Here is a 20506-nt window from a genome sequence, read left to right as displayed (position 1 = left end):
TAACGCTGCTACTGCTGATGCTGGGTGTTTCCCCTTCAACCTTACGCTACACAGGTTATCACATCATTTTTCAAGCATAGATAGGTATTATAATGATTTGCTTTCTCTCTTTCTCTCTTTCCTCCGCTTTCTTGTGCAGACACCGGTTGTAGCGGTACGCCGCATACCGCGACGCATCTACCTCGGCGTTATTCTCTTTCTCTCTGCCATACGCTCCGAGTGATTCACAAATGTGTTTCTCTTTTTTGCGCCGCTGGTTGTCCTGCATCCTTACACTCCCAAGGGTCCAGTTAATCTGTCTCCACGTCGGACGGACATGAAAGCGATAGCAGCGGTGGCACCGAACATGAGGGTGATCAAGATCCACTCGATCCAAGCAAACGCCTCGGTCGCTTCGAGCTGGTTGCAGTAGATGAGACTAGAGTTGGAACAAGAGTGGCCACCACCATTGGCAGCTGTGAAAGAGGCGGCACCGGCGAGCCAGAGGATCCAGCTGGGAAACGATATCATTGGGTCAGCTTGTGTGAACATCGAGGTCGGGAACGGGAGTGCCGCAGGGGCCGCCATTTCTATCGACCGAGCGCCTTTCACAGCAAGAATTGGACAGTGAGGGAGAAAGAAATGCCACACTTACGTGAGAGCAATCCAACCAAGATGACTGGCGATGGTAGAGAAGAAGCTCTCATAGGCTAGTAAGAAGGCAGCCTATATACGACCGTCAGCATCGACGGTTGGAATTTCACTTTTTCAACACTGAAAGATATCTTCGCCAGAGAAAAAGGGGCGGGACTCACGATGTATCCAGCGGAGAAGACGAAGGTCCACCAAGAGACGAAGACGAGGAACTTGAGTCTGTCTCGGTAAGAGTGGGAGGGGTATGTGTCGTGGCTGTGGGGTAGCACGGACATGATTATCAGTCATCGTCCGAGATACGACACTCGATGGATGCGGCTGTTGAAGCCATACTAATTGGGGATAGAAAGAGGGGTAAAGGATTGAACGACTGACTCGTTATATCGGCTCACTGAAAACAAACTCGATGGTCAGCCATGATTCTTCTCGTTTGCACTTCATGCTAGAAGGGGAACGTCGTCGGATACGACAGCGGAACTGTCGATTCCTCGAAGACAAAATCACTCACCGAGCCAAGAAGTGACACATCCTTCGATCAGGGCGAAAAGGGTCAAGAGACCGAAGAAGATCGGGTGACCTCGTTGGATGTGGGGGTTCTGTGACAGTGAACGGAGATGGGACGGGCGTTGTGGGGTGACATCGGTATTGACGAATGCAGAGGGGTGAGATGGGTCAATGGAGGAAGAGGGTACCCTGTCAGTTCTCGATCGCATCTATCTCAAACGACAGGATGGTGGTGGCGGGGGAGCGGGAGGAGGGGAGGTTTGAAGGATATGGCCGAGAAAGGAAGGAAGGCATGTCTACTCACAGCGTCGACCATCTTGTACTGTCAAGTGTTATGGACGGTATGTATGAGAACAGCTGGAGCGTTGGTGGATAGATAGATGGGTGATGATGAGCAGTTATAAGAAGGAAAGTGAGATGGAGATAGAATTACCGATGCAGCTTTTCGTCCTCGGTCTGACGCAAAAGGATCAACAGCTCGTTGTAGTAAATAGCTGTAGTATAAGTTATAGTCATCCCCTCCCCCATCGGCCCACCCCACCACCCCACCACCATAGCATCATTCTCAATAATAAAAAATGTTAATTGTATTTGTTTTTTCGGTGCGGTCTGTTTCTTGCTGCTTCTGTCCATTCAAACCATTACCCGAAAAGGGGAGACGGGTAAAAACCTGCTAAGCTGCTACCCTTCATCTCGGTCGACGTCATCAACAATCAAAACCCAATTCCCTGAAAAACGTCCCCGGTCTGGCACAGTACCAACATTACGTTGGTTTACGTAATTTCTGGCCGCCGGTATCCGTCTGTGACGTCCTTCAAAAAGAGATTGGTTGGTGCTCGCACAGGTGGGGTTTCAAGATGACTGTGTGCGACCCAGTTCCCTCTTAGTAGTGATTGACATTGCCATTGTCTTTGTCATTGCGTCGTGGTCGCGGACGTGGTCTACTCAATGATGATGATGATGAGGATGATGATGATGATGATGATGATGATGATCAGTGTCGTCTACCAAACCGGCGACTGGCCCGTGGTTACAACTGGATCTGAGCTGATCTGGACTTATAAATCTATACCGGCACGAATGGGACCCTGAACGGCTGATGTTGAACAATGGGATGACAATGAATAATGCATCCCACCGTTTTACCCCCAACGTTCACGTGGGCGGCGATGACGAGTGGTAACGGTATGAGCATGTTCGTATTCTCTTTAAAACTCTTCCGTGTCGATCACCTTGTCGATATCCTCTCAGCCAGGTCATGGCACGGACTACCGATTGTCCATTATACGATTGACCAATCCCCATTGATGCCTATGTTATGCTATACGAGATGTATGAATGATCATGAAGAGGTCGTCTACTTATGCTATTCGCCAATTATGTGATCTCAATTGTTGACCTCACGATGCTCTGTGCCAGACCCAATTCCCTCCTCCTCGCACGTCTCGCTTGTACCGCAGTCCTCCCTATCCTCTGTCCACCTCTTGCCACCCCGCCTCTCTTTGCTACTCTTCCCCCACTTTGACGAGCGCCAACTCCACCTCGGACACTCACACCCTTCCATGCTTCCACCAACCTCCTCCTCGTTCCTCTACCCAGGAATTCCCAACGTTTCTTATCATGCGTTCTGATCTTGTCGTCCATCTTCAACATCTGATCCGCCAGTTCCACCACAGAGATTGCCTTCCCTCCGCCTTCCTTTGGACTCACATCCACAAGCTCGACTTCCGTCTCCGGGGCTGTTGACTTTTTCCTCGCATACCCCTTGATCCCCCTTACCACTTTTCTTCCGACACTTGTCAGTCCGGCTTCATCATGTCTCTTCATCAAGTCCAGAGCTCCTTTCAGATCGCCACTAGCTCTCAGCGCTTGAGTCGCTACTATCAGAGCCTTCCTATCAAGTCCCACATCCAAGTTTGCAAGATCGGTGTAGCACAGTCTCTTCGCCTCCTTATATCTTCCTGCATAGGTCAAGGCCTGGATCATAGCCGTGACTGTCCTCAGATCCAAGCCTTCCTCGGATCGTCGGATCTGCTCGTAGGCTCTCTCGACATGCATAGTTCGTTTCTTCTTGCCCCAACCGACAAGCAGGACAGAAAGCATCGATCGAGAGATCGGTACGCCAATCTGTTGAGCCAACGCAAGCAAACTACGAGCATAATACATGTGTCCTGTATCCGCATACCCTTGCATAAGGGCGACAACATGTCGTTGATCGGGCTTAAACCCTCTTGCGATCAGAGCATTCCAGACTACTCGTGCCGAAGGCTTCCCATTGATCTCGGTAGACGTCAAGGCGTCGAAGCGGAGTCGATTGGCGAGAGATCGGGATGTCGAACGTGAATCAGCAGACTCAAGTGATTGTACCATTCTGCCGACTTTGATCCTAAAGCCAGGAGCTACCACCAGGCCAGCAGTAGGATGAAACGTATCTTCGGAATAGGATCGTACTAATTCTCGAGGTGAAGATTTGGAAGTGTATGCCTTTGAGCTGGCAACGACAGCATCAGCTAGGACTGTGTCTAGTAACGATTGAGTTGATCTCCGATCTGGGGAAACGTCGAGCAGTTGAGAGACGAGCGTAGCAAGATCTTGTGGTGAATGTCGAAGGTTCGTCCGGGCGAAGTCCACGATAATCTTCAATGCAAGGCTGTCCGGTGTGACACCGCAGGAGTGCATGAGTTCCATAGCCTTCTCCAGTCCTGTAAGTCCTTGTTGACGGGACATTTCTCCGAGCATGCGATTGAGAGATCGATTACCGGGCTTGACTCTTGGCGGTAAATTCCACTCGCTAGGAACTGACGGCTCCTCTCCCAAACATGCAGTCGATAAAAGCAAATCACACGCCTCCTGCAGCAGATTCATGGCTACCATAGCTTCAACCAAAGTCGCGATGACCTCGTCGTCAATCATCTCCGGTCTCTCATGCAGCTTGTTCCAAACCACCTTGATCCTATCCAGATCTCCAATTTTGGCCGAAAGAGAGAATATCAATTTGGCGGTTTTAGCTGTCGGTTTGACGCGTCCCGCTCGGTTGCCTTCTGTTTGTTCGTCGTTATCGTTCCACTCCTCGAGGTTGAATCGATCCATAAGGCTCTCTGCCCCCTTGAGATCTCCAGCATCCATCCTGAGTCTGATCAGTGCGTTAAGCAGCCTCGCCTGCAGTGGTACACCCAGCCGGTCGATATCCTCCAGTACCCTTCTCTCCAGATCCACATCCAAACCCAATGCTCTGTAACCTCGAAGTATAGCCATTTGCTGATTCGCGTAATCAATAGTGCCATTGACCTTCGCTTCTTGAACTACCGCTCGAGCTGCCGGTAAGTCCCCGTTCTCGAGGAAAGCCTGGATGAGGTGATTGTAAGCCTCCGGTGTTGGTTTAAGATTGAGCATGTCGTAGAGTTCGAACAAGCGAGGGACTTTCGAGCCTTGATGTATGCCGAAATGTGCTTGCATGTAGATGGCGATGACTTCGGGTGTATAATATCGATGAGGGAACGTTTCCAAGGAGAAGAATTCGATGAGCGTCTTCCATTGTCTTAAGGACGATAAGTCGCGAGCTATGTTGTCGAATTGCAAGACGGGAGGAGAAGCGTCGGTGGCGACTTGCTCTTGTAGTCTTTCCTGATAGATTGACTTCGCAAGACGGGGTACACCTAATCGATCACAAAGATACAGCAGATGTCGTAGCAGCTTCCCGTTCAGATATTTACCAGTGAAGGCGTCTCTGGCATACTTTTCGGATGGAAGAGCGAATGTGATGGCCCGTACTACCCTCAGGGCCTTGGCGCTCTTCTGTGGATCCAGACGAAGCACCACAGCAGGGGACTCGCGGACAACTGTAGCTGCCCCGCAAACTATGGAACGGATTTCGTGATGTCGGATAGAGGCGAGGTCGGCTTGGGACAAATTAGGTAGTATGAGCAAGGCGAGAAGCGGTTGGGACGGAACGAGACCTCGAAATGTCTCGAGCGGTGGAAGTGGGGACGGAGGGAGAGAAGAAAGATCGTAGGTGTGTAACCAGGAATCTAGTGTCCTCTTACTGAGCGCCTTTTGAGTCTCCAATGATTGTGGAACGCCATCGTCGTCTGGTGGTTCGGGTTCAGGCGGAATTCTCGATTCTCCATCAGCATGTGTGTCGTGAAGCCGATACGGCTCATGTGAGGGTGTATAGGATGCAGATGGGTCATGAGAGTGGTGCCGATCCTCAACGGCAAGAGCCACTGCAGCAGAATATGTCACTCCAGAGGATGACGATATCCCTCTACCCCTTCTGCCTTTCGACAAGCTTTGGGATTGTTCCTTCCCATCTCTCCATGAGCTGGTCGAAGCCGACTTTGAGTGAATCTGACGACTTGGACGATTGGCAGAGGTCGCGCGAAGGAGAGCTTGTCGAGATGATTCGGCTGGTAGGGCCTGCGAAAAGCAAGGAGGGGTTACACTGCTAGCCAAGTGCCTAGCACATGCTTGTCGAGCAGAGGGAAGCATGTGTACCAGTCGATTGGAGTATCTAAATCAAAAGTCAAAGCGGCGAAATCCAGCACTTAGCTAGGGGAGCCAACGAAAATCATGGCATTTTGACGCTGAATGAAACCAAAAAACCCAGCTCACCTCTACACCTCCGACATGAGATACACAGTCAATGCACCGTAGAAAGGATCAAGAGAGAAGCGTGGATAGCGATATGAAGACAAGCGTGTCGACTGACTGCTTGCGCTTGCTGGGATATTACGAGGTGATTGATTGCTTTAGGAGCATCTCGGAAAAGTCAAGACGAGCGAGAGACGAGCGAGAGGTTTCACGTATTTATACATGTCTAAATGGGTCTCACAAATAGATTTCGCTATCGGTGGAGGAATGTCCACTCTGTCCACAGCGAGAGACATCTGACAACTCGACAAGAAGAGATGCGTATCGTCGATCTTCTTTCAATGTGTCACTGTGATCTCATGGAACCCATCGAACAGCAAATTACCATAGTATGACAGACATCTTCCACCTTGCCGCTGAGGAGGTCCAAGTACCTTTCAGTATCCTCGATACTGATCTCTACAAGGTACGCATGATTCAGTCCTCCCTCCTATACTCTCTATCGACTTGGGCAATCCTCTACCTTGCATACGGCTGATGTTCTTCGTCGGTTCTCATCATTTCTATCAGTTGACAATGCAAAATGCCGTCTTGTACCACTTCCATGATGCCCACGTCGTCATTCGCTTCACCAACCGAGCTCCTCAGATGCTCTTTTCCAGGCAATGTTTTGATTGGGTTCAAGAACGAGTCAACCGTGCGTAACAGACACTGCCCTGTCAGAGGCATGGCTCATACCTGAGACTCCTCGTTTCTCTAGATTTAGCAAGTCTGAAGCTCACCACTGAAGAGAGATCGTCCCTCTCCGCCTCGTGTCCTTTCTTCCCCAAGAGTTACCTCGATCATCTGGAGAATATGCGATTAGATCCAGTCCATCAGGTCAAGTTGAGTTTCCACTCGAAGAGAACCGACGAAAGGCTTGGAGATATGGGTGAGATCGGATGTAGCATCGAAGGGCCATGGAGAGATGTCATCTTATACGAGGTCCCGATCATGTCCATATGTGAGCATTCAGCTACGCTCTCGATACGATGTGGACAAGCTGATGTAAGTTTCATAGTAAGTGAAGGGTACTTCAAATTCGTCGATACGGACTGGAACCTCGACGGTCAGCTGGGTGAGTGGCCTTTCGTTGAACCTCCTCCCACTTCCTGCTACGCACTGTCCTCGTCGTCTATCTGCCCCAGGTACTGACAACGTATACTCTCCAGAACGCGCTAAACAGAAAGCCTTTGACTTGCTCTCACCACCTAAACCGACCAGTTCCATTCTCTTCTCAGAATTCGGGACCCGTCGAAGAAGAAGTTTCCAGACACAGGATATTATCATGCGTGGGCTGATAGCAGGTCACGAAGAGTGGAAGGCAGCAGGAGGGACTGGAGGTGGTCTGAGCGGTACCAGTAATGTAAGCGAGCTCACTCGAGCCCATTCCTGTCGACGCAGTTTCTGATTGTCACTTTGCAGGTGTATCTTGCACTCAAGTATGGCCTGAAACCTGTCGGTACTATTGCTCATGAGTGGATCATGGCCATCGGGGCGACCTACGGATACAAAGGTTCTAACGGAAGGGCAATGGACATGTGGGAAGAAGGTGAGTTGTGCTAGCGTAACGTCTTGATCCTGCTCTGGTAACCTCAGCTAATGATAACTCTCTCTCATCCCTAGTCTACCCTCCTGATCCATCCTCGCCCCCGTTGACGATGTTGACCGATACATACACAGCTCAAGCATTCTTTGTTGACTTCATCTCTGACCCTAATCGTGCACTTCGATGGTCTGTCCTTAGGCAAGATTCAGGAGACGCATCTGCATTTGTCAAATCTGCTAAGGAGGCATGGCGACAAGTCGAGGAGAAGGCTGGGGTTGATAATGGTGGGGTAGTGGCGAAGGGAAAGAGGGTGATCTTCAGTGATGGACTGGATATTGACAAGGCGATAAGATTGCAAAAGGGCTGCGACGAGATTGGCATATCAGGTGAGTGAAGCCTTCGTCGCTGCCTTAATTCTGCAAGCTGATCAGCTTTGGTTTGCAATAGCTTCATTTGGCATAGGAACGTTCTTGACAAACGATTTCCACCGGGCATCAAACTCTGCCGAAGTATCCAAACCCCTGAATATCGTAATCAAGCTGAATCAGATAAACGGCAAGAACTGTATTAAGCTATCGGATGACAAGGGCAAGGTGAGTAAGGGCATATAGTTCTGTGTCGTCATGACTGAACCGTATTCCGATGTAGTATACTGGCGACGTGGAGGAAGTCAAGCGAGCGCAAGAGGCTTTGGGGTTACCAGCCGAACATGAAGACAAAAGACGTGGATGAGCACTTGTCATGTCTATCACTTGTCATGTCTATGACGGGCAGAGACTTTTTCTATGACATAGATTATTTAGATTCGACGTAATGTCGTATTCGCTTCGTATAGTTCAGCCACTGTCTGTATGATTGACATTGACACTTGACGAAGCAGTATGCACGTTCAAAGGCAGCCGCGGTGCTTCGTAAGGTAGGGATGTTCGACGCACACATATATGGAGTCATAGTCAAGGTGAGCAGTGTATCATGCAACGAGTGCAGCTTGATACTGAGCCGAGTCATGGCCGAGCACACTCTTCACATCGAGCAACTTGGGTGTGGCGTATATCACCAACGGGAGTGGACGTTGACAAAAGTGTTAGCGAGGGCCTAAACAAAGAATCCGCCCTCTAAGGATGACACTGCCCAGAAGGGATTTCCACATTCCATCTCCCTCTAGTCTGGGCAGAGTGAGGGCTGCACCGAGGGCAAGGCAAAGGACCTCGTCCTGGGAGGAGTAAAAAAAAAAACGACGAAGGAAGACAAGGTTTTGACGTTCGCCTCAAGGGTCAACGGGAGTTGACTCACCATTCATCGATTGGGGTCCGAGGATCAAAGGATCAAAGGATGACTGGAGTAATTTATCCTCAATAAGTTACACTGTGATATGTCTAGTGTGATGGAAGGAAAAGCTTACAGTATGATCTTCGCCTTCGACCGATCGAGTTGTTCGTTGTCAGGTCTGTAATGCTTCTGGTTCCAGACCTGAATTCCACTGCACTACGACTTCACATTCTGCTCTGATCGAGATAGCCCGAAGCCCGTTTTTCCACAGTCTCTCGCTCAGCATATCAACCGACACACCATACCATTTGTGGAACGACAAGTCAAGGAGCAAAGCGCGCACTCGCCTCTGCCCATCATGATCACCTACGCTCCAAAGACATTCACGATCTGCAAGCTCGCCTCGCTCTGCCGTCAGAGGTAAGTTGCTGGCACTCGTCGTGTGAATCTATCTATCTACCAAAGTATCAACCTCCTCATCATCTTTTTTTTCTCATTCAAGAACAATTGCGACCCCTCCTTGCCCCGCATCCATCTCGCTCTTACTCTCCAGACCCTCGCCGACCTTCGCCACGTCGTCCACCTCGTATATTGCACCACCACTCGGCATCGAACTCCCCTACTATGATTACTAACCTCCTTCTTTCTACCCTGACGACGAGTCCGATCCTCGCGAGCATAAGCCGATCGATCCACCACCTCCATCTTATCCAATCGTTCACTTCCCTCCGACATTCCCGACCATGCCGAAATTGCCTCAGCTGATCATTTTCGATGGTCATTATCCGTGGCCCTTGTCACAGCTCGAGCTCCCCAGGACTTTCATCTTCGTCAGAGACGAGACGGGTCCTTCCGCTCCCACCTGCCCAGATGACGAAGAGTTATAGGTATCCTGTACAGTGGACTGAGGCGGTCTTGAGGAGTAAGATAGAACGTGCCAGATTAGCAGACTTGCAAAGACAAGGTAGATTGTGATGTGCGATTTCATCGTATTTTCGCGAGTAAACAGATTAATGCAAATGCATGTGTGATTTGTATCCCGATACTTTTGGTAACATCCCCACCCACTCAACCATGGAAGGCTTAGGCCAAAGTCTTTGGCACACCTTGGTCATTCAAAAGACTCTCCTCTTCGCCCAAAGTCCTCGGTCCATCACCAACCCTGGTATGGATCAAACCCTTGACCGCGCCCTTCTCCCATCCACCCTCTCTGACCACTCGCACATCGAATCCCTCTGGCAAGTCCTTTGTCTGTGTCTTGAATGGATCTTCGAACTCTTCGTTAGTCGGGAAAAACCTATTGACAGCACCGATGATGACGGGCATATTCTCCTCGAGAGCGTAAATCACCGCATTGGGTCCCGCATCGAATGTGTATGCAGCGATGACCTTCCCACTCGCTCTATTGAGCTCTTCCACCAAAGCTATGATGGCTCGTGAGACGTCGTTGAGGTAGAAGATAGGTGGTGAAGTGTCGAGGCAAACGGCATGGAACGAGTTGGAATCGATCATTGTGATTCTGGCGAAACTCTCGAAATCCTTCTCTTGGATAGCTTTGGATATAGCTCCCATTCGTCCAGGAACCACCTCCAATCGGTTCTTCAACAGACTGGACGTCTCGACAGTTCTCTGCATCCCGGATGTCGAGGAAGTACCTTTTTTCGCGTCGGAAACCACACAGATCAAAGCGTGCATTTCGGGCCAATGGTCTCGAGGTGCGACTTCCTCAGCTAAGGAGTCGATACCGCTGGGGTCGGACCCTTCTCGCCAGGCGACGAAACCACCAAAGAGAGATCGACAAGCTGAACCGGAACCCTGTCGAGCGATCAAAGAAAGTTGAGAAGGAGTCTGGGGAAGAGCGTAGAGTTTGGAAAGGGAGGCGACGAGGCATGCAAGCCCGGAAGCAGAGGAGGCGAGTCCTGCAGCGGTTGGGAAGTTGTTGTAAGATGCGATCCGTAGAGGCCAAGATGAGAGCTGCAGTGGGGAGAGAACAAGCATGTTGGGCGTCAGCGATACGTTCAGACAGAAAGGCCAGGCATCAAGTGTCGAACAGCGCCTCGCAAAGTCACCACTGAGGTCGAATCGAGGCGGCCCGACCACTCACAGGGGGCCCTGTTGAATCTTTCTCTTCCAGCTCCTTTCTCCAAGCCCTCATCTCCTTGATACATACCCACAACCTCCCTCCTTCCTTGATCACATCCTCTTTCCCATTCAACCAGAGTTTGTCACCCGCTTCGAAAGACGGGTCGGCGCGAGACGTGGTCGTCGATCTGAGATGGTCTTGGTCGAGAGTGACAGAGAGGGAAGAATTGGTAGGCAAGATAAGTTTTGTATCTCGTTTCCCCCAGTACCTAAAAACATCTGCAAATCAGCTTGACTCCATGCGCGATATCAGTCAATCAAACGTGCAACCGAAAAGACCGGAGAGGATGGATGGGATTACAAGAACCAAGTGAAAGCTTACTTGATACAAGCGATGTTGACGGGAGCAGAGGTGGTGGCTTCGTAGACCATGGCGAGACGCGTGCGACGATGGGTCAGACGAAAGGAGAGCAGAGATTTGTTGTGATGGATGAATGGATGGGTGGGGATGAGGAAGAGGATGGGACGAGGTTTTGGCTTCACAAGAGTCAGGAAATCAACAAAATCCACGTGGCGGTAGCATGTATGGCATTCAGAGATGCAAAATCAATTATTCCCCTGCTACGCGTATTTATATCCCTGCTATTTTTCTATTTTATCCCAGATTGCCCTGCTCACTCTGAAACGCTCTGCTATCCATAATTCCTCTCTGCTATCTGTCGAAGCACCCTGCTAAGTTGCGAATGGCCTTGAATCCCATCTCCCAGCGGTGTAGCATGCTGCAGAGACCTAAAAGAACAGTCCAGCCAGCCGTTCGCTTCAGTATTCAGCTCATTTCGACGTTTTTCACAAGGACACAATCACTCTGACCCTGAACGGACTGACCGGTGATGAGCACAGACGTTTCATCCCTCGAAGCGTTGTTTACTCCCAAATGACTGGACAGTTTACAATAAAAGCGCATCTAACATGACCTTCTTCATCTTTTACATGTCATGATTCAGTGTACCCATCAGTATTTCTCGTGATTCGCCCGTTTAACTTATCTCAAGCTTCTCCGTCCTTCGACTGTCGATCGTCGCCGAATGACTTCCTACCCTATTCCTCTTGGGGTAGCGTCACAAATTATCAATCCCCGCCCCCGCGGGCGACCTGCTCATCAGTATTGTCATGAGGAACCTGCAGTTCCCTTGCCAACAGCTGACAAGCGCACTCAATTCTGTAACACGAAGGAGGACGCCTACTCAGACTATGATTCTCTTCCGAAAGCAAGTCAAGCTGATTGTCTATCAAGTCCTATTACTGCTTCGAAGATTCTCGATTCACCTGTATCTGATGAAGACGCCTTCTCTTATGATCCCGATATCTATCACTATCCTCATTCGCCCTCTCCTCATGACACTGATCGTCCCACGCGTAGCCCTTCGACCTACCCTACCGAAAGCGTTCGCACTCCAGAAGCGTCGATTTCGCTTTCTATGAGGGCTTCATCCGTCGCAGAGCCTCATACTGCATCGTATGATGCTGCAGTCAACCGCAGACTTCTCACCCAGTCTGAAACACCACAGCCGTCGTTGCTTCGACCTCGCACTCTGGCTACACCTGGCAATCCACTCCCCGGCGCAAACCGAAGCACAGGATTTATCAAGCAGAGACGGACAGTGGAGACTGGCAATGATTACTTCGACGAGATTCACAACATTGCCGAGCTGCCAAAGTACATGGACGCTTTGGTGGGTTGTTTCGCTTGCTATATCTCATGGCATCTCGCTCACAGCCTTGTCAGCCCCATGACTACGGTTGGTACAGCGAACCACGGATATCGTCATACCTCACTGTCAACTGGCTGGATCCTCCTGGATTGAAGCCAAATGACATCCGCGGCCGCCACATGTCCGTCCATGTCGATTCACAGGCCGTTCGCAAAAATCCAAAAGGCTGTATATTCAGAGTCACCTACAAATGTACAGGCTCATGTAAACGCACAAAAGATCCCAACAACACAGATGTCTTCAGTACAGTTTATGAGGAGCTTGAGCACCAGACGAAACAGGCGAAGGAACGTGCTTTATCGAGCCTCACTAAGAAGTTCCTTGCCATAGCGGAAAACGGTACCTCTCCCGGTGTGCAGGCAGGCAAACGTGGGCGACCGAGGAAATCGCTGTGCAATTCGCTGTTGGTTGTAAGTTCACCTTGCAATGAGCGATTACTAACTCTTCTTGTCGAAAGATCTCGATTTCGGCTGAGCAGGCACAGCAAGGGTTATTCACAGCTAGACGACAAACGGAAGACGCTCATCCTCATGGCCCAAAGAGTCTTTTGGCCATTTCACTCTTCATTCGCCAAGTTTTACACGAGCGGGCAGCGACTTTAGGAATGACACAATTACGCTTGAAAAACTGTGAGCTCAACGGGAAACCGCAGCGCTCGCAGCGGCTGATGGTTCATCAGGGTATGAGGGATCATACCAGACCTCACCTTACGGACAATGGATTCGTGACAGACACCCTCATCGTGGGCCCTCTGAACATAATTACAAGACAGCGGTGGAAACTGCACTGCGAAAGAGCCGTTTAGACTGCGATCCCTTGTCGGCCATCCCGATACTGGCTGATTCTAACCCAGATGCAATGATAGCGTGAGCAGATGCCCTTTCTTGCCGCTTCCCCGCTTATTTCGATATTTGTAGCTTTGTCATACCTGAAGAAGATGAAGATGAGGAAATGTCGACCGAAAACGACGTATCAAATACGACCGGGATCGAGGATTCTGTACCTCAAACAGCCTCTCAGAGTGCCTCTTTACCTCGGTATCAATGTATCATCGCACCTCCGCACGCTCTCGATACAGCGATACTCTATTCGCTGGACCATGGAGCCTTTATGGACTCTTCCTGGCGAAACAAAGTACAAAGTCGCTGTCCTGCAACTATTGTCAGCACTATAAACGAGTACCATCGCATGGTACCTAGTGAGTCTTCGTCGTATGTGACAACGGGATGCATTCGCTGAAATCAATCAGTCGCTTTCATGGTATCAAGACACGCAGACACGGAAACATATCAGTACATGCTTGAACAAATCGCGATCGCCGTTCAGGACAGAGCGTCATCTTTATTGGAGGAAAATGCGAACACACACTACCAGGACAGACAACGGGATCGTTTGCTTGACAAGTGCGGTCACATAGTCGACTTTGGCTTCCGACCTCGATATATGATGATTGACGGCGATGATGCCGAACGATCAGCGATCCAAATGGTCTTCCCCGACGTTCCCATTCGCATGTGTCAATTTCATCTCATACAGGCTTGTCGTGCGAAAGCGCGTTCTTTCTTTGGAACCAACAAGGAAGGGCAAAATCGGTGCGAACGTTTCTTGGCCGCATTCAGACAGGTACAGCGTTGCCCGACCGAGGCCGATTGGGATCGATATTTCGAGAGATTTCGGCAAGAAGTATTATTCATTGTGCGAAATGATGCACCTACTTGGGCGTCAATCGAACGTTATCTCAATCGAACGTGGTTTAGCCTCCGATGGCGTTCACACTGTATTGACTATGGGATTCCTTCAGATCTCACCCGCGATGGAGGATGTTCTACGAACAATTTCGCAGAAGCCGCCTTCAGAACATTCGACCGAATTTTCCTCAGCGCTCGAGTAAATAAAAGGTATGTATCAATGTCTTTGTGAAGATATTTTTCCATGCTGACGTATTCGACAGACTTGATCGGCTGCTAATCATAATCATTCACACCTATTTTCCTTTTTACAAGTACAATCCCCCTAACCATCCTCGTGCACATAAGAAGCTGCTTAATGTCTTGGCAGATGGATGGAGAATCTGGCAATCAAACGAGATACGCCGCCTGCCAGGAGACAGGACCAACAGCCGTATGGCGTTCGAGTTCAAATTCGAAGGGTCAGATCAAAGCACATGTGGACGGAGAGCCATGAATGGTGACCAACAAGGCAGAGAGGTGTGCTCATGTGACATGTGGACTCAGACTGGCAAACGCTGCCCTCATCTTTGGGCTATGTCGATATTTTTAGACTTTGGGAGCGTCTGCGATTATGAAGGTCGGGCTGTCAACATCGCGGAGACCTGCGAAGCAGAGGCTCATCAGTATGCAGTCCAAAGTCGTCAACGACCATTCACGTTCCCGAATGGTAGCGAAGCCGATGCGAACGACACAACTATGCCAGCAGAAGACGACGACGAACTCCTCCCAACAAGTTTCATGGATCTCGCAAGTTGGGATCAAGATTCAGCTTCACCTGTGTCGCCCTCCAGCCGGCGGTCTGTTTTGGGGAAAAGGAGTGGGTTCTACAATCTCTCTCTCCCTTGTCCCATCTCCACTAATGATCTTCCGCAGCTCATCCCAAAGATTCACCGGGCGAGCGATCGAAGACCGGAGCGGGACGGCCAGCCAAAATGAAACCTCTTCACCAATATCGATCAAAAAGCACACAACATCTCTCCAAAAGAGCCGCAAAACACAATGCGAACCAAAGGTTGTCGACCAGCAGGCCGTCAGGATCTATCAACACTGGGGCTGATTGCTATGCTTTATCATTATTTCATATGCTGTGTCGACTGGACGCATTCGCAAGTTTGGTTCGCTCTCTGACAGTCGATTCCTCAATGGTGCAACTTCTTCTCGATTTTTTAGGGGACATATCAGCGCGGCGAACAGAAAGATATCCACTTCTACAGCAATGTCTCATTGGTGAGCAGCGACTATCAACTTTTACTGGTCCATTCGCTGAGTGAGTTTTAGATAATAAGCTCATAGAACCGCATGATTCGGGTCAGCAGGACCCTGTCGAACTCCTGTACAGATTGTTTCAATTTTTCGACACCAGGAGCTCACAGGTATCTCTTTCAAGTCTTTTCCAATACAAGACAGCTGCGGCCACCGTATGTAGCTTATGCTCAGCTGGCGGGCAGCTTCGAAATACTCGTCAATCGGAAACCGTCTTGACCGTCTATCCCGAGCAACTTCGGTACCAAGCTGTCAGTTTTGATGTGAGCGATCTGATCGCGACTGCTCTTCGTCGCGAAAATCCAATCCAGTCTTTCTGTCGTTCCTGCTGTCGGTCCTCGCACAGTATCACCAATGATCGCTTCACCAGTATGGGTAGTATGTTCGCGATCAATATCGTATGGTCTATTGAAAATTTCGACAATGGTCCTCCTCAGCTCAAGAGATGTGATTTCGCGATAGCATCGACAATCGAACTTGGCGCAAATGGCGACCTTCCAGACAGAACTCAGGCTGAATTGGCGGGGGTAGTATGCAAGGTTGGCTGCACAGCGCTTGACGGTCATTACGCTGCTGCAATTCAAGAGGGTGGGAACTGGTGGATGACAGACAACGATCAAGTGACCCCAGTGCGAAATCTGCAAGCATTCTTCGAGAAAGGACGACTTCCAGTACTCTTAGTGTACACTGTGACTACTGGAGACGATCGTTCACCACCGTCTATGCTACAACCTACACAATCACGCGCTTGGTAGGTTATTCGCGATTCTCTATCGAAAGCAGCTAGTTGAAGCTGAGCCTTTCCCAAATTCTGGCAGCCGTCGAAGTATCACAAACAGCCCAGACAAAGCTTTCAGAAGAGGAAAGGTACTTCATGGTGATGGAGAGATACAGAAACGTCCGTTGGTCTGATCCGACCGTTGTCGAGCCCTTGGTTTCGGCGTTATCAACCGAAACTCGATTATCTTCCGATCACTTGGAGAATTTTTGTGCGATCCTCAAGCGCGATCCGCCTCTCCCTGGCATCAACAAGAAAAATGTTGATTGCGGAAGTGGAGTTAAAATTCGTCGCGAGACTCTCTACGATCGATTCGCTCACCCAACAGCCTGGTGGACTTCGACCATTTGCGAGATTATCGGTACGATCGCGAAAAACATGATCGAAACCCGCGACGCAGACCGTATCGAGAGGGGTCTTTCCAACGAGTGCTTTGTGCGCGCCATACCTCTTCTCTCGACTCTAGCGCCGACGACAGGCCTTGAGGTTATCGAATCGTTCTGTGGTACTGATGGTACCTGGCGCACAAAACGTCAGTGTGGCGTTGTCTACCCGGATGGATCGCACCATTTCTTTACCATGGCTGTGTTCGGACCCGACAAGCTTGTCGTAACCTACGATGGCGCTGGTGGACTGTATGGTTCTGGATTTATAGAGGTAGGTACCTAACTTACTTGGCTTTTAGCTCACATATACTGAATGCCGATACAGAAATTCAGAGAACGTTTGCGATCCAGATTGAAATGGGAGCTAGAGGCAGGAATTGCGAGCGAAGCAGATTGCTGTGGCTGGCTGGTCAGCCCAAATAATCCGGTAGGTGTTTGTTGCCAGGTGTGTGTGGAGGATCGCAGAACTGAATGCGCATTTTGCAGGGGATGAGAGACAGAATTGGCTGGATCGCTCAGGAAGATACCTTCAGCTGTGGGAGCCTAGCAAGCGCGGCGATGGTACTACTGTGCCAAGGGATCAAGCCTTCAGCTGAAGCGTTATTGCAAGTGTCAGGAAGAGCAGAAAGCAGGAAGATCACTCCAAGTGACAGACAATGTCTGGATTTGAGGCATTCGATGTTAGGCCTCTTCCTGTCTTGGGCCGGAGCGAATGTGAGAAGTGACTCGAGGGATCACTGGACAAAGCATGACGCAGTGGAATGTCTGATCAGACAGATAATGCCATATAGAGAACGACTTGATTATGCTTGACAAATGATGCATTCAGTCGGGGTTAATCACAAATAGATACCATGAAGTGAAATCGTCCTCACAAAACCAGGCTCTTAGCGGTGTGAGGCCTACCCGCGAATGGAGATACTCGACCTGTAAATGTCTGCGAATGTATGTATTGGAACAACTGTTCATCTCATGAGTGTCTTTGATCACATGAGCCTCTGTACAGGCAATGTTCGCGGAGTCTATAGTGATGTATGATCGTCCGAAACCCAAAATGAGCAATTTTGATAGCAGATCGAGTGCAGTCACCGACGAAATTCTAGCATAGCGCACAGCAATAAGAAATGAAAGAATAATGTGCCCAGAGACGACCAGAAGAGTATAGCAATGAACGAGTATGGACATTTAGTCATTCGCTACAGATGGAGCCTCGTCAGATCCCTAACGTCCCGGACCAGTGTCTACCTCACTCCTCATCCCCGTATCAACCTCTGACCCAGTACGAGTCTCCCCGTCCCCAGTCTCCGCCAGCTGTCTAGGCGCTTCAGTTGGTGCACGAAGTCCGCTCTGTGTGTGATGGTTAGTTGAGAACACAGCCGCTAACGTTGCACCTCCTGCTCCAACTCCTCCACTCTCTTGAGCACAGCATCCCTCTCCTTCAACGCTTGCGCTCGCGGACTTACCGTGCTTTCGTTGACCGGGCGCAAACGTTGCACCTCCTGCTCCAACTCCTCCACTCTCTTGAGCACAGCATCCCTCTCCTTCAACGCCAAGTCTTTCTCATTCACCGCCGTGCGAATGACTGCGACTGCTTGCTCAGTCTCGAGCGCGCTAGCCCTCTCCCTCGCAACAGCCGCATCCCTGCTACGAACTGCAGCCCCATGCCTTCTCTCCGCCAATTCTCTTGCCTTTTCGGCGTCTGCCAATCTCTCCTCATATTCCTCTTTGAGATCCCCGACCTCCTCTTCTACCAAGTTCAGTGAGTGTTGTAATTGATCCGAAAGCTCCTGATTCTTCGCGTACCGAGTCTCCAAGAGCTTAAACTCATTTTTGGCTTTAGTGAGTTCGTCAGCGAGGCGACGAGACTCAGACATGGCACGTTCTTTTCAGAAATCGCCTGAGAGATTACCTGAACAGCTTGAGAGTGCTCGGTTTCCATAGAGCTTCGAGCGTTTTGGAAGGCTCGAAGGGTATTCTGAAGAGAGTCTTCAGCTGTTTTGAGATTGTCTTCAATGGTAGAAGACCAAGAAGAAATTGAGGCCGGTGTCACTGTGGGTTCTGATGCGTTCGTTGTGGCAAGATTGCTGGTGTTAGCTTTCTTGACAAGTCTGGTATCGGTGGAGTGAAGAATGTTCCGGTACTGGTTGCTTTGTGATGCTTTCGGTTTCGATTGCACCGCTGAGGAGTTGATAGGTGGTAGGGGTGGAGGCATATGTGAGTGAGCAGCCTCGTGAGCTGCTAAGAACGCAGTAGGAGAGAGTGTAGTGGCAGGGGAAGGGGGGGATCGACGAGGTTCCAAGCCATCATGTGGGGTAGCTGGAGTGGGGTCAACGAGAGAACCGATCGAGTTGTCCGGGAAATTGGTTGCAGAGTCGTCATGCGGCGGCGTGTCATATAAATCTGGCTCGAGTTCTTCAGTCTGAAGCTCCTCGACAGTTTTATTGCCGAACTGGGATAGTCTTCGGACGGCTGAGGTCGGCGTCGGTGTGGAAGGAGATTTGGTACGTGGGCGTTTCGATCCCGAAATTCGATTGGTATTCTCGCTACCACTGAATTCAGGCTGCGGAACCTCTTGGGAAGGTTTTCGGACTCTCTTCTTCGTCTTCGGAGGGGTGGAAATGATCGTGATCGGAGAGAGTTGATGCTGAGATCGCAGCTTCATGCCTGGAGAAGAAGGGTTAGGAGTGTGGGGATTGTTTCCTTCTTCCTCAGAGTACAAGCTCTCTGCGATCTCGACAATTCGATTGAGGATCGTGCATCCGCCTTTGGTATCTGCGACACAAGACAGGCAGGACGAAAGACGACCTGACTCGGACACATAAGAAAGGAGCGTAAGATGCCCTCGTTTCGCAGCCTTCTCGCAGTCCACTCCAGGATGACTACACAAGGTGCATCAGCGACGTACTAATCTGACGAAGACCGAGCGATTGGACGACTAACCTGTAAATGAAGGCTGGGAGATGGCCCATATGGCACTTAGTCAAGCTCTTCGTCCTCTTGTTCGATCCGCCTGTTTTGATCTTGGTATTCGAACCTTTAGAAGAACCTGCTTCCTCAGGAATTGTCGCAACAAAGCCTTTACAGAAAGATCGAGATTTGGTAGCATATTTTTCGTAGAAGGTCGGATCTGGCTCCACTCGAACAAAACCAAACTGCACAGTATTCATGGGAAGACTGAGCAATTGAGCACATTCCGGAGGCTGCAAGTATCCAGACAAACAGTCTCTGATCTCAACAGCGCTGTCGGAATCACCCCAAACAGGATCAGAGGGCCTATCCCAAAGGCTGAAAGGGAGAATGGCGAAAGGCATCTCGATGAAATTTGACTGATTCAGGCTGAACGATGCGAATTGAGCTGTTTATGGATTGAATCGTCTCGAGATGGTATTAGTGGGAAAGAGACAGACAAAAGAGTTATTCACTGATCATTCAACCTTTGTTTATGTGTCAGGAAAAAGTCGTTTCGCCTGATGTTTGCATCGTTGATTGACTTTCTAGTCTGGATGTCAACAAGAGTGTTCTTTTCACATCAGGAACGGCGAAATGAAGACAACACCAGTCGGATCTTGCATTTGATGTAGTTTTCAGTGAACTGAGATGAAGAGCAGTCAGAAGAAGGTAGAACCTTTGGAAGACAGGGTGATGGACAGGCGTTTCGACTCGACAGGCTATATCAGCAATATGAGCAAGTCTGAGGTCCGGAGCTGATGGCGAATGAGGCGAAGCAAGTCCTGACAGGAGCGAATGACGTACTGGTGACATGCAGCATGCCGAAAGTGCGTCCAGGAGCGCCTCAGTAGCGTTTCTGCACGTTCTCGATGATAGCGGGGTTGGTTCGACGGTAGTCGAGACATAAAGCAGATAGCAGGGTCATATCTGATTAGCAGGGTGAATTAGCACAAAATGGAAAA

At 49.9% G+C, this 20506-nt stretch overlaps 6 protein-coding genes across 6 annotated transcripts; 2 read left to right on the top strand and 4 right to left on the bottom strand.

Annotated features, from left to right (window-relative positions):
- Positions 1-270: 270 nt before the first annotated feature.
- Positions 271-1453, bottom strand: IAR55_002705 (uncharacterized protein; the record flags this gene model as incomplete). Its single annotated transcript, XM_066945818.1, has 6 exons — positions 271-493; positions 635-705; positions 795-888; positions 1009-1024; positions 1142-1229; positions 1442-1453. The coding sequence occupies 6 exons, from the start codon at positions 1451-1453 to the stop codon at positions 271-273; spliced, it is 504 nt and encodes a 167-aa protein (XP_066803319.1).
- A 1061-nt stretch (positions 1454-2514) lies between these two features.
- Positions 2515-5625, bottom strand: IAR55_002704 (uncharacterized protein; the record flags this gene model as incomplete). The annotated part of the gene is made up of 1 exon (XM_066945817.1): positions 2515-5625. One exon carries the CDS (start codon positions 5623-5625, stop codon positions 2515-2517), a length of 3111 nt encoding a protein of 1036 aa, XP_066803318.1.
- Positions 5626-6118: 493 nt separating this feature from the next.
- On the top strand, positions 6119-8047 carry IAR55_002703 (nicotinate phosphoribosyltransferase; the record flags this gene model as incomplete). Its single annotated transcript, XM_066945816.1, has 9 exons — positions 6119-6193; positions 6298-6424; positions 6488-6730; positions 6788-6844; positions 6939-7132; positions 7192-7318; positions 7393-7701; positions 7763-7908; positions 7964-8047. The coding sequence occupies 9 exons, from the start codon at positions 6119-6121 to the stop codon at positions 8045-8047; spliced, it is 1362 nt and encodes a 453-aa protein (XP_066803317.1).
- A 1620-nt stretch (positions 8048-9667) lies between these two features.
- IAR55_002702 (diphosphomevalonate decarboxylase) lies at positions 9668-11098 on the bottom strand (the record flags this gene model as incomplete). The annotated part of the gene is made up of 3 exons (XM_066945815.1): positions 9668-10558; positions 10689-10935; positions 11049-11098. 3 exons carry the CDS (start codon positions 11096-11098, stop codon positions 9668-9670), a joined length of 1188 nt encoding a protein of 395 aa, XP_066803316.1.
- A 653-nt stretch (positions 11099-11751) lies between these two features.
- On the top strand, positions 11752-17408 carry IAR55_002701 (uncharacterized protein; the record flags this gene model as incomplete). The annotated part of the gene is made up of 12 exons (XM_066945814.1): positions 11752-12399; positions 12444-12848; positions 12896-13067; positions 13118-13304; positions 13356-13636; positions 13688-14336; positions 14390-14985; positions 15042-15395; positions 15447-16182; positions 16230-16866; positions 16921-17022; positions 17082-17408. The coding sequence occupies 12 exons, from the start codon at positions 11752-11754 to the stop codon at positions 17406-17408; spliced, it is 5094 nt and encodes a 1697-aa protein (XP_066803315.1).
- A 566-nt stretch (positions 17409-17974) lies between these two features.
- On the bottom strand, positions 17975-19906 carry IAR55_002700 (uncharacterized protein; the record flags this gene model as incomplete). Its single annotated transcript, XM_066945813.1, has 3 exons — positions 17975-18342; positions 18399-19474; positions 19536-19906. The coding sequence occupies 3 exons, from the start codon at positions 19904-19906 to the stop codon at positions 17975-17977; spliced, it is 1815 nt and encodes a 604-aa protein (XP_066803314.1).
- Between the last annotated feature and the right edge of the window lie 600 nt (positions 19907-20506).

The sequence above is a fragment of the Kwoniella newhampshirensis genome, chromosome 5 (genome assembly GCF_039105145.1).
Source record: "Kwoniella newhampshirensis strain CBS 13917 chromosome 5, whole genome shotgun sequence".
NCBI classification, from domain to species: domain Eukaryota; kingdom Fungi; phylum Basidiomycota; class Tremellomycetes; order Tremellales; family Cryptococcaceae; genus Kwoniella; species Kwoniella newhampshirensis.
Note: the sequence above shows the minus strand (reverse complement) of the source record. Positions and strands in the feature narration are given on the sequence as shown.